This window comes from Myotis lucifugus, unplaced genomic scaffold, assembly GCF_000147115.1.
Source record: "Myotis lucifugus unplaced genomic scaffold, Myoluc2.0 scaffold_442, whole genome shotgun sequence".
In the NCBI taxonomy this organism is placed as follows: domain Eukaryota; kingdom Metazoa; phylum Chordata; class Mammalia; order Chiroptera; family Vespertilionidae; genus Myotis; species Myotis lucifugus.
The window spans coordinates 741,960-759,987 of NW_005871490.1; the positions used below are offsets into that span (position 1 = coordinate 741,960).

The window sequence follows — 18,028 nt, forward strand, 5'->3', positions numbered from 1 at the left end:
GGTGTGCGTTTATACCGAAAAGAGGAAAATGGTGATTATTTAGGGTGTTAGAGTAGGATAAAATGTCTTTGTTTTTCTTTTTTGTATGTGCATGTTTACCACCCCAAGTCAAGTCTCCTCCTATTGCCATTTATACCTTTACCCTCTTCTGCCTCCCTGTTTTTCTTTTTATTTAAAAAAAATACAGTGACTACATCTTCATTGTAGAAGTATTCAAGTAGAGATAAGTATTTAAAGAGGAAAGTAAGCCCGGCATCTGAAACAGTCACCACTAGCATTGGGTGCTCATGCTTCTCAGGCTCTTCAGAGCACCGTCCTCAGCATGCTTTTCCGCAGGGAGTTACCTGTCACTGCACACCAGACCCGCTCATAGGCTGCACTGACGGCGTCACTGGGTTGTACACGTTCTTAGAGACAGTGCTGCGGGGAAGATCCTAGAGGTTATGTTTGTATCCTTACCAGTCTCCTTAGGACAAATCCTTGGAATTTTGAGATTAAAAGGACTTAGAGTAAATATAACATCACCTCCATCAACAAATCTGAAATGAAATTTGTACCGCTTCAAGTTTCTTTTTGGTGTTGGGGTTTCTAAGGGAAGGGCTGAATTGGAACATAACTAGTATATGCATTATAAACTGTTGTTTCTTTTTCTTTTGGCATGGCAGGGGCCCCTGCACCCCCCGTTGCCCCCTCCCCACCAGCCTCCACCGCAGCCTCAGCAGCAGCCCCCGCTGCAGCCACCTCCGCAGCACCCACCGCCCCCCCAGCCGCAGCACCAGCCTCCTCACCAGCCGCAGCAGCACCAGCACCACCACCACCTGTCTGTTCCCCCGCCACCTCTGATGCCCATGTCGCAGCCCCAGTTCAGGCCTCATATGCAGACGGCTCAGCCTCAGCAGAACAGCAGTCGGATGCAGTGCCCCCAGCGCCAGGGGCTGAGGCATGTGAGTGTCCACCTGTCTTCTGCCATCTGCCAGCGATGCCTTTCAAGTCACAACATCAGGGGCAGAATTCCTGAGCCAGAGTAGTTTCTAGTTCTGATTGAATTAACGAAGCACCTCATGCATTTTCCCGCAGTGAACGCATGTTTAAAAACCGCTTAGGAAACTGGTCTTCTAGACTACAGAAATGAATAGTGTCTCTCCTGTGCCCGAAAGACTCCTCATGTTGTTTACTTCAGTTTCTTACTCTTGTGTATCTGTGTGTTCCTGTAGCGATGATATTTTTTTTTTAAAATATATTTTATTGATTTTTTTACAGAGGAAGGGAGAGGGATAGAGAGTTAGAAACATCGATGAGAGAGAAACATGGATCAGCTGCCTCCTGCACACCTCCTACTGGGGATGTGCCCGCAACCAAGGTACATGCCCTTGACCGGAATCGAACCTGGGACCATTCAGTCCCCAGGCCGACACTCTATCCACTGAGCCAAACCGGTTAGGGCTGTAGCGATGATATTAGTAATTCACAGACACGTCACTTCAGAACATAGTTTCGGGTGACAGTCACCCTTTGCCAGTGGCTGGCTTTTTGACACACAGATGATCTCCTTGGGCTCTGAGTAAATAAGTAAGTGAATTCGGGAAGAATGTATTGAATGTCCTCTTGGTAGGCACTCCTCTCGTTCCTGACACAGCCGTGAGCAATAGGCAGGTTTCCTGCCTTCGTGGAGCTTATATTTAACTGTGCTTTTATTTGTGAGGATATACTCTCGGGGACCATCAGCAAATGTGTGGTTGGTCATGCATGGAAAGAAACTAGGGAGTATACTGCTTTAAAAATAAAAAACAGTAGTCACTGTTATCGCCTGTTTTCTATTAAATAACACCTTTTTATAAAGAATCTAATGGTTAGAGTTCTAGGCTCTAAGGTGACAGTTGGCTTTTCCTTTTATACTATCACTTGGTACCTCAAGCTTCAAGCATGTCATTTAGCTACTTTTAATCTCAAAATTTCTCATACCTGTTTCTTAAAGTAACAATGAGACTAAATGGTATGAGAAATAAGAAAGGATTTCCTGATCTGGGAAGACAGTGGTTTGTAACTAGGGTTTTATTTTATTAGAGCAGTGGCAAACCACCTGCCTGGCCTTGTGTCCTTACATATTGACGCCAGCGCGCGATCTGAGAACTGAATCCCCCCAGCCATCTCACATCTGTACCCCCCCCCTCCCCCCCGCAGGTGTTGGGATTCTGTTAAGAATCCCAAGGATGGACATAACCAAGTGTTTCCTCTTGGAGAAAACTCACGGGTATCTTTCTCCTCCAGGGAGGGCACTGACTTAATGCTTGTATCTTTGCTTGGTCCACTGTAAACTTAGGGGACCCAGTAAAAATGGTGCTGCCAACTCCTTGTGCAGATGGAGTCTTTTGTTGGCTCTGTCCCCAGACTCAAGCCCCACCTGCAGTGCCCTGCTGTGAGTCCACAGTTCAGAGCCTGTCTGTCTGTTAGCAGTGTGACCCCCTTAGGGGTCCCAGTCCTTACCAGCAGGGTGTGCTTCCGCACTGAGCAGGGAACATTCATTTTGAAAAAAGTATGGATGGGAGAAGTGTCTGCCCCTGAAAGAGAAGTCACTAATTAGAATGATTTCTAACTATTTTTATCTAATAATCTAATGTGCCTTTCTGTGGTCCTCCCAAGTTTCTTGTTGTAATTTGAATTTATGTCTTCTTGTGATAGAATACGACGTCTCAGAATGTAACCAAACGGCCAATGCAGCAGCTGCAGCCAACTGCTGCCAGAAACAGTAACTTGCGTGAGTTACCAATAGCGCCCTCGCACGTCATGGAACTGAGTAACAGTCGTGGTGCATCCACGCCTGGTGCTCATGGAAAGCCGATGGACAGCATGTCACCACCCTTGAGACCTGGGCCTAGGAACACACAGGGGAAGACGGACTTGAAGGCCAAGCCCATTAGCCCTGAGGGTCAACCTAAGGAAGAAGCAAAAGCAGAACCAGAGGTAGGACTCTTTGCTATTAAAAAATAACAGGAAGCCTTATAATCCATTTATACCCCTGAGTTCACTCTGATCTGGCGAGTTATCACCAAATCTTACCACTTTTTCTCAACTAGGTCCTTCTTTTAACCTCACAGTCATGTTCATATAACATACACCCTCATTCTCACTGGTTTTGATATTAGATGGTATTTATGCACTTGCACAGTTAAAATTGTATGCTATAGAGTCTGTATATGTTGGGGGTTGGCAAACAAGTCCTTAAAGCGTTGAGATAATAAAAATGTCAGACTTGATAGTCCAACCTGTTTCTCATAATATTCAATTCTGCATTGTTAGCACAAAAGCAATTATAGACAGTTCTAGCATCATCAGAGGTGGCTGTGTTCCAGTAAAGCTTGATGACAGAGTAATGCTAGGGTAGATTTGGCCCGTGAGCTGTGTAGTTAGTTAGCTGGTTCTCAATGTGGACCATTTTACACTGTGCACGGCTAGAAGATAGGACCACTTTTTTAACCTTTAAGTAGATTTTTTTTTGGGGGGGGGGGGGGAGCTTATTTCGACCTGTGCCATTATTGCTGATTTCCAGTAGGTATAAATGTAAGAATAAAGAGTAAATGCAAGTCGGTATGTAACATGGTTTCCAATTGAGATCTTATTTGCACCTTGATTGAGTTGTGGCCACTAGATTATTTTTTTGTGTAGTGGTGTTAGTACAGATTTGGTCCTGAGCTTTTTAATTAGCTCTTGTTAAGTATTGGTAAAATCTGTGTCACTGGTCTCCTGGAAAAGAAATGGCTGTGCTTGTCTCATGCTTCTGTGCAGTCAAGATTTAATCCTAGGCTGTTGCCAGAAGTACAAATACATGCCGTGGGCAGTGTCTGTAAGTCCTGGGTTCTAACTAGGACGAGGTGTCTAATGGAGCATAGGTGAGAAGCACACCCTTGGAATGACCCACCAGCGCCAACACCATGTCCCTGAGCAAGTCACTTCACACTTCACTTCTCACAAGCCTCCATTTCTTTAGCCATTGAGTGCATGTGCCTGGGATATGGTATTGATAAAATTTATGTAGAATATTATAAATTAGTGTCATGTGTTAACTTAATATAAAAGAATGTCATGAAGAGTGTCCTTTGATAAAAATATAGGCAAGTCATGTTTTCTTAATTATATAAAAACCAGTCAACACTAATAGTTAAATTTGGAGGGAAGTCAGATTTTCTGCTAATAAATTGTAAGCAGTTGTAATGTGTTACTAATCAGAAGTGTCAATATAAAGTCAAAATATTGAGTTGACATTTAATAAGCTCTTAATAGAAGAAGGGTGACTTGGTTTTAAAATCAAATATATGAAAAAATTAGATTTACAGACTGGATTGGGGCAGTTTATAAAAAATCCTTGCTAAAAATTTTATCCTGCTTTTAATTTACATAGCCAGCTCTTCACTCATCACAGACTGGTTCAGAAAAATTAAGTTACATGCACTTTTATAACAACAGAATCTAAATAAAAGGACAAAAGTGGCCTTTAGGCATAGCATTGCTGCACATGGCTGTCTGTTCTTTACTGGTGATTCAGTGGGTTCCGCAGTGTCAGTTTCTGTAGAACCAAACAGGTGCTTGTGCGTGAAAAGGAACTTGCAGGTGACCATGTGTACGCAGTGTCTTCATTTGTTTGCTTTCAGTTTTCTGTGCACATAGAATGGACCAGAAGTAAAATTTTTTACATCTTAAAATGTCTTCTATTTGTTTTGTAGTTTATTTTCTTACATTCACTTAATCGATAATGATACGATAAAGGACAAACCTATTTAGAAGTATTCCCAGCTATGTTCTTGAACATACTGGTACTTTAACTCTTTCTTGGTTGCTTAGGGACACATCTCAGTGACTGTTACTGCGTTTGAGGCAGGGAGCCCTGGACCTGTCACTACTCCCCAGCTGTCTGCTCCTCCATGAGTGGCCTGGCCCCTCACTTTTTCAATGCTGTTTACTTGTTACACCTACCTGTGTGGCCTCATCTGACTTCAGATTTGCTGTTTCACATCTGCCCTAAACTTTCAGTTAGATAGCTGACTTGGTCAGAATGCTTCTAAAATTGCTTCTAAAATGACAAGCAAGCCCTGATGAGGGCCCGACTCTGTCCTGTAGGTCAAGTGCATGGGCTCTGGGGGCACCAGTAGGGTCTGCAGTTATATTTTGGTTTTAACTCCTAATTTTTAAGGTTTGTTTGTTAATAGCTGACCTCTAGATAGATTAATTCCTATTACAATCTTTTGTGAAGGATCTGTGGATGGAGCGTATCTGTGATGCCTTTAAAGAAAATAACTGCCATTTTTAACAAATGCCTAACTTTTTTTTTTTAATCCTCACCTGAGGATATTTTTCCATTGATTTTTAGAGAGAGTGGAAGGGAAGGGGGGGGCGGGAGAGGGTGGAAAGAAAGAAAAACATCGATGTGATAGAGACACATTGATTGCTTGCCTCTTGGACACGCCCCAATTGGAGAGGGGATTGAGTCTGCAACTGAGGTATGTGTCCTTGACCGGAATCGAACCTGGGACCCTTCAGTCTGTGAGTCAGTGCTCTGTCCACTGAGCTAAACAGGCTAGGGCTAAGTGCCTAACTTTTAATAAACTTTCCTTATTGCATGGTTTTGGTGAAAGTTACCAGACTTTCCTGAGATTTTTTTTGGAAGACTCTCATAATGGTCTGGGGCTGGCATATTAGAGCTTTCCTTAGATAGCATTAATATTCCAATATTGCCATTGACAGCATTTTGATTCTGAGGAGAGTGCATGAGTTCAAGGTCAGAGAGATTGACTTGTGCTGTTCATTACCACCAATTATTCTGTGACAAATGAGTTTGAGATCAGGCTGAAATTCTGTACGAAAAATCAATAGTTCTAATCAGGCCCTTTCAGGTCATTTACACCCACCTTTTGTTGGCTCGTCAGAGAAGAGCCAGATAAAACCTGTGTGACAGTGCGGCCCCTACTGTGGCTATTTCCATTCAAAACATATTTTGATATCTTGAATGGTTTAATTGGTTTCAGACTTATACATGAATGGAAATGTACATTCTTTCATTTTTAATATTCTGATAAGATTTTCTAAGTTAGCTATTGCATAATTTTCCCCCTCTTCAGAGGAAGGCGTTATACTTAGTGTCTTTCAAATTTTGAATGAAAGGGTTTTTATACTTTTGCATTTTCTGAGTTTGTAGAAATACACTGGAACGGTCGCCTTGTCTGGTGCTGCCAAGTAAGCCGTGTGTGTTCTCTGTTCCAGTTTCCTGATGAAGATGAAGAAACGAGGCTGTACCGCTTAAAGATAGAAGAGCAGAAGCGCCTACGGGAGGAGATCCTGAAGCAGAAGGAGATGCGCCGGCAGCAGCAGGCCGGAGCCAGGAAGAAGGAGCTACTGGAGAGGCTGGCGCAGCAGCAGCAGCAGCAGCAGCAGCAGCAGCAGCAACAGCAGCAGCAGCAACAGCAGCAGCAGCAACAGCAACTCTGCAGCACTGGGGCCCCTGCGGAGCGGGAAGAGCCACCGGCGTTGCCATTGCCGTTGCCCACCAATGGAAACCCCTTGCTACCCTTCCCTGGTGCCCAGGGCCGACAGAATGTGAAAAACAGACTTCTCGTGAAAAACCAAGATGTTGCTCTTTCAAGTCTTCAGCCGAAGACGTCAAACTTTGTGCCACCTGGTGCTAACATGCAGTATTCAGGACAGCCGGTCAAACCACTGAAGCACTTGAGACACAGAGTCCTGCAGGCACAGCCCGAGGATGGGGACGAGCCGCCCCCAGCACAGACCGCCCGAGTGACAGCCCTCCAGGGCCGGCCCCCTGACTCCAAGCCTGGCGCCAAAAGGACTGTCATGCACCGGGCAAACAGCGGTGGCGGAGATGGGCCGCATGTCAGCTCCAAAGTCAGGGTGATTAAGTTGTCAGGTGGGGTAAGTTGACGAGGTCACTGTGCCTCTTGAATCTCTGCATCCTTCACTTAGAATGCCCTCATTCCCAGAGCAGGTGTGTGAGCAGAGGGAGGTAGGTTGCTTCTGTACAGTCACGTGGACCAGCCCTTCTTTCGGGAAGCTGGTATGAGAGCTGCAGTGTCCGTGCTGACCATGGTGTTCAGTTGTCTCTGTTCTTCACTTAGACCTTTCTCAGTTTTAGAGTCTTTTTGAGGATAATTTGTGGTACTATTATGAACACAGAATTAAACACAAAATTTCCTTTACCACAAAGCAAGTGACTCGTGTGTAGCTTTAGATTCAGGGGCAACAGGATGAGCAGAGTTCTAAAGTGCAACCACGGTGGCCCTGGCCGGTGTTGCTCAGGGATTAGAGCTTCGGCCTGCACACCTGAGGGTCACGGGTTCCATTCGCAGTCAAGGGCAAGTACCTGGGTTGCAGGTCAGAGGCAAGCACACTTTTGTCTGTCTCCCTGTGACAGTGGCCGTTTTAGATCACTCTCCCTAAGGCTAAGGCAGTCATTGCTGTTTTCCAGCCCGGTTTGGACAATTTAGTTCTTGAACAGAGGCAGACAGATGTCCGTGGCACAGGTTGTCCTTTCAAGAAGCCATGTGTAGATACCTGCTTTTTTATAGAGGGGGGCTTAGCCTTGCTGTACTGACAGGATTCCGCAGCACATTCTGGGTGGTCCGTACAATTGTTGTCCTGTCACAGTACTGGTGTGTGTGGTTTGTCTATAAACTGAGGAAGGAAGGGGAAGCCGGCCAGTGGTGATGCCTTTACAGACCACAGCCTGTACCCTGCAGGCCCTCCGGGGAGGACAGTGCACAGAGGACCGTGAAGGGGCACGTGTGGCGTTATGTCCTGTGCTGTGCCCATTTGGGAACATCTTGTGAGCTATTTACATAGTGCAGTGTCAACTGCTTTTATTTCTGGGCTTGTAGACTAAAACTTTTGATAGAGTAATATGAATTAGAAATTCCATATTAATAGGACCCATAATTTTGTTTTACTTGAATCTGTTTTTCTCACCTCCATTCATGGTGATTCAAAATGTTGATGAGCAGATGGCCTATATTCCATCAAATTATTTTACTGTTATATGCCTTTGTTATTTTTAGATGAGAACTCAAAAGTTAATCAGTTTCCAGTGTCTGTGGCCCTTTGCTTTTGACTTTGTTTTAAGCACACTTGGTCAGTGTCTCACTTTCATGGGCCAAGGTCAGGAATAGAGCTTTCCAGTGGCCTCCATGGGCAGGCTGTGGCTGTAAGAAGGGAAGCCAAGTGCATTCGGGTCCTGGTGGGCTGGCAGCTGAGCTGGGGGCTCAGCTAGCTCTATGTCGAAGAACAGCTTGCAAATGAATCAACACCTTTCCTTTCAAAGAATTGAGCTAGTTAAATTTTTGCTCTCTTTTCTACAGTGTAAAAAATATTTTTCATATCATGCTATATTCTAAAACAGTGGTTCTCAACCTTCTGGCCCTTTAAATACAGTTCCTCATGTTGTGACCCAACCATAAAATTATTTTCGTTGCTACTTCATAACTGTAATGTTGTTACTGTTATGAATCGTAATATAAATATCTGATCTGCAGGATGGTCTTAGGTGACCCCTGTGAAAGGGTCGTTCGACCGCCAAAGGGGTCGCGACCCACAGGTTGAGAACCGCTGTTCTAAAACTATGCTATATAATTTTACAATACACAGAAAAACAACAGAAGAATTTTACATGAAAATAACCATCTGCCAAACGTTGGAGTAGCTTTTTAGTTCTTTTTAATTCTTAAGTAGTAAGTTAACTATCCAACCTGTCTGCAATCTCCACGAGGATTTTTCCCAACAGTTCCTCTAGTAGCATGTTGGCTACTTTCAACTCTCCGAGGATAAATGCCTTGTTTGTGTCTCTCTGAACTGGAATAAATAGTATTTTCTAATGGCGAGGGTTGTGTGTGTGTGTGCAGTGTCTGTGGGTAGGAGCTATTTCTACGAGAGCATATTCTTAATTGTGTTTATTTCAGGCAATACAAAAAGAAACAGTTCTGTTAAGTGTTGTGTGTGCACATTTCTTCTGACTTTAATTTCTGTCCCTGCTGGTCCTTCTTTTCTCCTGTCAGCTGTGGCGTTAATGCCCTGGGCTAGGCCGTGAGCCCGTTCTGAACTGGCAACTCCAGTGAGGCTCTGACAGGGTCTTAGCATTTGGGAGGATCAGCTTATGTACTGTACCTTTGCAGGGTATTATTTATACATTTCAGGTTCATAACTAACTAAATTATTGGTAAGTATTAGTTCATATAATTAATTTCTGTGTTCTTGTACATTCTTAATGAGCTTCTTTACATCCTGTTAGTACAGAAGTACAGTAAGTATCATATTTATAAGGTTTCCTAGAGAGGTTTACTTGGGAGTCTGTTTTATTTCCTTGATTCAGCGGTTCTTAACCTGTGGGTCGCAATCCCTTTGGCGGTCGAAAGACCCTTTCACAGGCGTCGCCTAAGACCATCCTGCATATCAGATATTTACATTACGATTCATAACTTTAGCAACATTACAGTTATGAAGTAGCAACGAAAATAATTTTATGGTTGGGTCACAACATGAGGAACTGTACTTAAAGGGCCAGAAGGTTGAGAACCACTGTCTTCATTCTTCTCTGACCTAGGCTGGCATCGATGTAGTTAATTACATTACTCTTTGCCTTAGTGGTCTCCTGGTCCAAGTAGTTGACTCTGGACAGGACAGGAGCCAGTCTGCAGCGTTGTTCCTGAAAGTGCGGTCAGGGTGTGTCCCTGGGGCGGTGAGGGAGAGGCGCCTCGCACTCAGGCCAGCACAGATTGCAGGTGCTTTCCAGCCTCCTCAGGTGGTTCTCTGTGCTGGACTTGTGAGGTGATGGTGCTTCGGCACAGAGTTCTCTTCCGTCAGTTTCTATATCGCGTTACTTACAATCAAATAACTTATCTTTAGATTTTATTAAATTGGGTTTTTTGAAAAGTGAAAGAGCCTGCGACTTAAGGCAGGTTTTTAGTCTGCTCTTCCGTTGCTTATCTTTGAAGTGACGTTAGTTCATGATCGCTCTTCCTCTTGGTTGTAACGAGTGCATGGTGGGCGCAGGAAGCCTTTCACAAAGAGCTCAGGATGGCTTCTTTCTTGCTGTTGGTTTCCACAGTCCTGGCGACCATGCTTGTCTGGGTTTACCGCTCGCAGTCCTTCTTCACTTTCTTCATGGGCTCTCTCTTGAATCCTGATTGTGTGGCCATTTGGAAATTCCTGTTCACGGAGCATAGAGGTTGAAGGGCTCCCTCCCCAGGACTGAGAGAGTGCATTTGTACCTGACGCTGGCCCAGGTTCGGATGGTTGTCTATAATTAATTGCCCTTGGGACCCTCAACAGTTATTTCATTTTTCTGAACCTCAGTCTCTAGTCCAGTGATGGAGAACCTTTTGAGCTCGGTGTGTCAGCATTTTGAAAAACCCTAACTTAACTCTGGTGCCGTGTCACATATAGAGATTTTTTGATATTTGCAACCATAGTAAAACAAAGACTTATATTTTTGATATTTATTTTATATATTTAAATGCCATTTAACAAAGAAAAATCAACCAAAACATGAGTTCGCATGTCACCTCTGACACGCATGTCATAGGTTCGCCATCACTGCTCTAGTCTATAAATGAAATTGCTAAGGTTGATGTGAGGGATGAGTACCTGCAGCCTCCTGCACGCCCCCTACTGGGGATTGAGCCCGCAACCCTGGCATGTGCCCTGACCACGAATCAAACCTTGGCCTCCTGGTTCACAGGTCAACTCTCAATCACGGAGCCACGCTGGCTGGGCTCTTCAGACATTTTTAACCCTTTGCGGTCCAGTTTTATTTTTGGAATTCAAACAGTCTGGTCCAAATTAATTGACGGGATTGAATGTTGAAGTTATCTGTCTCACTAGACCTCAGCTCGACGGACCTGCTCCTGGCTCCTGGTCTGTCGAGTCAGCCTCCACGTTGGACCGAAAAGGGTTAAAGAGGAGACTTAGCTAAATATTGTGTCGAGTGCCCTTTAATTTGCTTTGTCTCCCATTCCCTCATGATGGGTGTCAGGCGAGTGTTTTTAGTCGGGATATACAGGAGGATATTGTGTCCTCCTCACTGAGTCCTACCGGTGGTTTGTCCGGTGTTGGCACTTTGATCACTGAATCAGGTGGTGTCTCCCAAGTCTCTATTGTAAACTATAGTCTTACCCTTTGTACTTGATAAGTAATTCATGGGAAGAGCTTTGAGATTAACGATCCCATTTCTTGTGGATTTGCAACGTGTTAACAGCATTGACATTTCTAGGGCCAGCACTGCCTTTCTGCTTGTTAGCTGTCATGTTTCTGCGGGAGTAGCTTTCTCTTTGCCCTCACTTATTTATTTGTTCATTTATTACAGCAACATGGGCTTTGAATTCTTATTTATACAATGAATTGTTATTAGCATTATTTATTTGGGTGTTGGAATGGTCCCAGTTGGCATGGGAGTGCCCTGGTACGCTGGTGCTGTCCTTGGGAGTGTCCCCAGCATTCCTTAGACACACCCTTGCTTTTTGGTGCAGAGTTTTAGGTTCCTCTTATGGCTTCTGAGCCTCAGCTCTGCAGCAGCCCTGTGTCCTCCTGGTGGAGAACACCCAGACTTGCTCGCTGGGTGTCACTGCGTCTGGGCCCTATCAGCATGTCTATCCATCTATGGTGAGTTCCAAGACTGAAGGTGAATCAAGAGATCTCCTGCAAGAGTTGGATTCTTTTGTATATTACATTTCTTGAAATAGGTCATCAACCTGAGTAGAAAATACTTTCTGTTGGATTGAATTCATTTTTTGAATGATTGTCCTTGTGTGAGAATTCCAAGAGGATTAAACACCACTATTTAAATATTAAAATGAGTCTCTGTGGACCAGGGTTAGTGTTAGGCATGTTCTTCTGGCAGGACTGAGGTCAAGGTACTGCAAGGAAGGAGGGTGTCCTGAAGAGGTCTCAGGCCCTGCCCTCCATGGCAGGGGTGGAGGTGCACTTGGCGGTGGCTGTCGCAATAGACCTGACTTGGGGCTGAGGAGCTTTGTGTGCAGCTGCAAAGAAAGAGCAGCTCCTTAGCCCCCAGGTACTGTGCAGGCTCCAGCGTGTCACCATTGCAGGTCACAGCAGACAGCCGGTGTTGAGTGTCTGATAGGGAGACCTGAGAAATGACTGCGTGAGAAGAGGTGGGATTGCCTGAGAGCACGGAAGGAAAAGGCCCTCTGGGCAGAGGGGAAGAGCGCGGGCAAAGTTCCTGTGGGAAAGAAGCCACAGCCCGTTTTCTAACTGGGAAGGCCACTCCGGGGCCAGGAGAAGGCAGTCAGACATGAGGTGGCAGAGGACAGACCTGTGATGGGACGATCAGACAGTGAGGGAAACTGAGTGGAAAGACACTGCTCTGGTGTGGGGGGGGCAGGGACCAGTGGGGAGGCACCTCAGGACGTGCGAGCCCAACTCCCACCTTGCCCGCCTGCTGCTCTCAGCCAGGGCAGGCAGGAAGCTTCTGCCTTGCAGAGCCTGGCCTCACCCCTGTAGGGGCGCGGGATGGGGGCTCTCTCTGGAAGAGTCTGAGTTCATGGCTCTGTGGCTGGAGGAACCCACATTAGCAGTTGTCTCCTTTTCAGACCAAGACTCATGTGGCAGGAATTGGAGATCCCGGGGTATGACTCCCTCAGAGGCGAAGGGCTTTGCTTTGTTCCTCCAAAGGCCAGTTAATTTTGCTTCTTAAAGATTTCCCCAAACCTAACAAATCTCAGGGAAAGAGAATGTTGAGAGAGAGTCCTTGAGTCTCTGTGCCATGTTGCCACCTGCTGTCAGATCCAGTGTGTGTGCCTGTCGAGTTCTTCTCCGGGAAACCCAGCTCAGCCCATGTGGACCCACTCCGAGATTATAGGGAGCGTTCTAGATGGACCTTGTTGAAATACTTGTGTGCTCGCCATGTGCCGGGTAGCTTATCACAGAGAATAGGTGGACGCTGCCAAAGGGATGTGTTCTCACCGCAGGCTGCAGCTTTAATTAGGGAATTGACCAAGGAGCCTGAATGAGAATGTTAGCCTGCTTATTTCTCCTTAGCGTTTATCCTTCAGAGACAAAATGGGTCGGCGTTGGTGGTATAGTGGTGAGCATAGCTGCCTTCAAAGACAAAATGGAGTCTTAAATGTGTTTGCATTTAGGAACTTCGTATAGCATGCATATCATTTGTTGTCCGGCTTCTGAGTAAGCTGAAGATTACAGGGGGAGGCCCAGCATTGTTGTGGTTAATAGAAACCTGTGCGGGGAGGTCTGGGGGCTGTGAGTTCGTGCATAGCCCTGACAGTGAGGTGGGCCTTATCGGAGGGAGAATTCACAAGAGGCTGCCCTGGGACCCCAACCACTGTCCTTTGGTGTGTCCTGACAATGTTATCTGTCCTCTCAGGACGGAGTATCAAGTGTCTGTCATGAGTACAGAAATTAATTTAATGTCACCTGAAGACATGCAATTAATCTTGTAGAGGTTTTCATAATACCTTTACAGAAAGAGTTGCCAGTTTGGCGGATTTGGACTTTGGGGTTTAGGAGAAGATAAGGAAAATTAATTTTTCATCAGGGTTAATACAACCTAGCAGGGCCACAAAGGCTGAGAAAAATGGTTGGGGAATTTGTCAAAGTGTTGTCACTCTAGAATAATGCTGCTTAGTGTCTGATAGGTGTAATCAAGAGTTGAGATTTCTATAGAGACGGATTAATCAATTTGCTCACTAGTGAATGCAAGTCAGTGATATCACTTCTTCATGGGCTTTAAGAATGAAAATAAGATTTGATCTGTCAAATTGCAGGGTGCCCTGACAGTATCAATAGGCCTTTTTATCTGTACATTTAAACCATTCGTTATAAATAAATTTGTCCTCATGATGGTGGCTACAGACTGCATTATTTTATAATGATTAAGCTGATAAAAAGTATTCTCTACTCTTTCTTAATTCAGGAAGCTTTCTTTATATTTAAGAAAAACGACTCTAAAATACATTTTATGGTACATTAAAAGATAATTGTTTTGGGGAAAAAAACAACAAAATATTTCTAGTTTGGTGTAATATAGACCAAACTTCTTTTTAAAAATATATATTTGTATTGATTTCAGAGAGGAAGGGAAGAGGAGAGAGACAGATAGAAACCTCAGTGATGAGAGAGAATCATTGATTGGCTGCCTCCTGCTTGCCCCACACTGGGGATTGAGGCTGCAACCCAGGCATATGCCCTGACCGGGAATCATACCGAGACCTCCTGGTTTTATAGGTTGATGTTCAGCCACTGAGCCATGCCTGCCGGGCCCTAACTTCTTTTTTTTGCATCTGTTTTGAAGGAAGTGAAATATTTAAAATCATGTCTAAACGCACTGCAGTGGAAGGAATGGTGGGGTAGGCCTTATAGGAGGGAGAATTCACAAAAGGCTGCCCTGGGACCCCAACCACTTTTTTGGACTACAACAAATCTGCCATCCACAGATGACCAGTTATTTCCTTATGTTCAGATAACAGAATTCTGAAATTTCTGATTTGAATTGACAGCATTTTTTAATTTATATCTTTCAGTGCTATAACTATATGCCTAAGTTCTAGAAGATTCCTAAATAAATGTGTGCATTCAGTTTGGTCTGTCCCTGTGTGAGTCTGGCCACAACTAGTGAAGAATAGTTTGGCTCTTTCCCAGCCAAACTATTAACTGAAATAACTCTGGAATTAAAAATTTTTGGTAAGAATTTGAAAAGGAAGAATTGTTCTCTCATTTGGGAAAAAAAGCCTTTTCTTTTAAAAAAATTTTTTTTATTGTTGAGAGTATTACAGATGTCCCCCTTTTTCCCCCCTTGTACCCCTCCACCCAGTTCCTGCCCTATCCTAGGCCTTCACCACTTTAATCTCTTCCCTCCCCTCTACCCTCCTTCCCTCTGAGATTCATTAGTCTATTTCATGTTTCCATGCCTCTGATTCTATTTTATTCATCAGTTCGTTTTGTTCATTAGATTTCTTGCTTATTTATTTTGATTTTCAATTGTTAATAGATATGTATTTATTGCTATTTTATTGTTCATATTTTAGATCTATTATTTTTTTTCTTCTTCGTCTTCGTTTTCTTCTTCTTCTTAAAGAATACCCTTCAGCATTTCATGTAATACTGGTTTGGTGGTGATGAACTCCTTTTGCTTTTTCTTGTCTGTGAAATTCTTTATCTGACCTTCAATTCTAAATTACAGCTTTACTGGGTAGAGTAATCTTGATTGTAGGTCCTTGCTATTCATCACTTTGAGTATTTCTTGCCACTCCCTTCTGGTCTGCAAAGTTTCTGTTCAGAAATCAGCCGACAGTAGGTAATTAACTGCTTTTTCTCTTTTTTTTTTTTTTTAATATATTTTATTGATTTTTTACAGAGAGGAAGGGAGAGGGATAGAGAGTTAGAAACATCGATGAGAGAGAAACATCGATCAGCTGCCTCCTGCACACCCCCCACTGGGGATGTGCTCGCAACCACGGCACATGCCCCCGACCAGAACCGAACCCGGGACCCCTCAGTCCGCAGGCCGATGCTCCATCCACTGAGCCAAACCAGTTAGGGCAACTGCTTTTTCTCTTGCTGCCTTTAAGATTCTCTCTTTGTCTTTAACCCTTGGCATTTTAATTATGATGTGTGTTGATGTGGGCCTCTTTGAGTTCCTCTGCTCTTCCTGGACTTGTAGGTCTATTTCTTCACCAGTTAGGGGAAATTTTCTGTCATTATTTCTTCAGATAGGTTTTCAATATCTTGCTCTCTTTTCCCTCTGAAACCCCATAATGCGAATGTTGGTACACTCGAAGTTGTCCCAGAGGCTCCTTACACTAATCTTCATATTTTTAGATTATTTTTTCTTTCTGCTCTTCTCATTGGCTATTTTTTGCTTCCTTATATTCCAAATCGTTAATTTGTGTCTCAAAATTCTCTACTCTTGAATCCTTGCAAATTGTTCTTTGTTTCAGTTAGTGTATTCTTTTTTTCTGATTGGTACTTTTTCATGTCTTTGATATTCTTATTAATTTCCTTGAAAGTCTCACTAAGTCCCTTGAAGCTTTCATTGAGATCCTTGAGCAATCTTATAACCATTGTTTTGAACTCTGTATCCAGGAGTTTGCTTGCTTTCATTTCATTCATTTGTGATGTTTGTCTTCACATTTTGGCTGCTTCCCTGTGTTGGTTTCTGTGTATTAGGTAGAGCTGCTATGTCTCCTGGAATTGGTAGAGTGGCTTTGTGTAGTTGGTGTCCTATAGCGTCCAGTAGCTCAGCCTCCCCAGTCACCTGAGCTGGGCACTCTGGGTGTGCCCCTATGTGGGCTGTGTGCAGTCTTGTTGTAGTTGAGCCTTGATTGCTGTTGGTGTCACTGGGAGGAATTGACTTCCAGGCCAATTGGCTGTGAGGACCAGCTGTGTCTGCAATGAAAGAGCTGCTGTGCAGTATACACCCCTATGGAGCAGGACTTACTTTAGTGGGGCTTTGGTGCTCACTGAGTCTGCCCCTTGAGTGTGTTGCTTGTGGATGGTAGAGTTATAATCTGGTATGATTTGAAGCTGTCTACTGGGTACACTGGCTCTGGGGCTTCCTGGGAGGTGCAAAGTCAGCCACTGCCTCGGGTCACCCGGCAGGAACCAGAGAGTGATCTGCAGATGGCTGCTACTTGTATTGGGCTAAGAAGTCCCCAGGTGAGGCCCAGCTGTGATGCAAGGCAGGCTGGTGCTAGTGCTGGGTCTTGGGCCTTTTATTGATAAGTTTGGGGCACGCTGACTCCAGCTGCTGCTTGTGTAAGAGATTTTAGCAATGTGTGAAGCCTGAGCATATGGAAAAGCTGCTTCAAACAGCTTGGGTGGGACAACAAATTGGATGGGGCAGAGCCTGAGGGAATCACTAGGGCAGAGTGAACAGTGTGAGCCACACTGATGGAAACTCAGATGTGGCTGTCAGTCAGCTTTGTGACAGAGAGGGTCATAGTACAGGAAAAATGACCCCTGCGAGCACCCTTGTCTGGGAGAAAACTGCCCCTGAGTTCCTGTCCCAATGCCAGACAGTCTAGTTCAGTGATGGTGAACCTGTGACACGCGTGTCAGAGGTGACACGTGAACTCATTTTTTTGGTTGATTTTTCTTTGTTAAATTGCATTTAAATATATAAAATAAATATCAAAAATATAAATCTTTGTTTTACTATGGTTGCAAATATCAAAAAATTTCTATGTGTGACACGGCACCAGAGTTAAGTTAGGGTTTTTCAAAATGCTGACATGCCGAGCTCAAAAGGTTCGCCATCACTGGTCTAGTTCCTCTTGTATGTCCCTGGAATCCCCCCAAAGCCACCTTCCAGTGCTGGAGCTCAGAGGAAGCAAGGCTGTGTAAATTGTGCATGGACCCTTTAAGAGGAACACCTGGGACTCCAGCAATCTCTGTGTCATTCAACCACAATCCCCCCTGGTTTTTACAGCCCAAAGTTACAGGGGCTTTTCTTCCCTGGGCTGGGGGTCTGATTGTGCAGCTGGGACCCCCTGCTTCTCATGGGAGGCCTTGGAGATATCCCTCAGATTAAAAAAATGCCACATGTGGGTGCTGGACTAGCTTGTTCCACGCCCCCGCCCCTCCTACCAGTCTTAATGTATTTTCTTCTTTACTTCTCTAGTTATTGGACTATCATTCAGACAGCTTTCAGGTGGTTCTGAATGATGGCTCTGTATTTTAGCTATAATTTTGATGTGGTTGTGGGAGGTGGTGAGTACCAGTGTTTACCTATGCTGCCATCTTGGTTTTCCTGGAAAAAAAAAAAACACACCTTTTTCTTACAAAATGTAATAACTTATCGTTAAGCCTTGAGTGCTCAGCATGATTTCTAGAAAAAATTGCAAAAATGCAGCATTATCATAGTTGTTCTTCATTTAATTCACTTGAATGATGGTTAGTCCTTTTGTTTTCATAGCCAAGCTGGAAGCAGTCATGGGAGTGGAAGAGCCTCCCCTACCAGAGGGGACAATAGGGCCCAGCACTTTTTCTGTGACCAGGGGCTGGA

General features: G+C 44.4%; 1 protein-coding gene across 6 annotated transcripts in view; it reads left to right on the plus strand.

Annotated features, from left to right (window-relative positions):
• The window catches only part of RBM33 (RNA binding motif protein 33), a 114,631-nt gene that overhangs the window by 77,999 nt on the left and 18,604 nt on the right, over positions 1-18,028 (plus strand). For 3 of the 6 annotated variants that reach the window (XM_023744273.1, XM_023744270.1, XM_023744271.1), the window contains exons 12-14: positions 657-944; positions 2,680-2,961; positions 6,253-6,918. In XM_023744273.1, coding sequence (XP_023600041.1) covers positions 657-944; positions 2,680-2,961; positions 6,253-6,918 — 1,236 coding nt within the window. The remainder of the gene's footprint in view (positions 1-656; positions 945-2,679; positions 2,962-6,252; positions 6,919-18,028) is intronic. The other 3 variants (XM_023744272.1, XM_023744274.1, XR_002826309.1) reach the window with 2 other exon arrangements.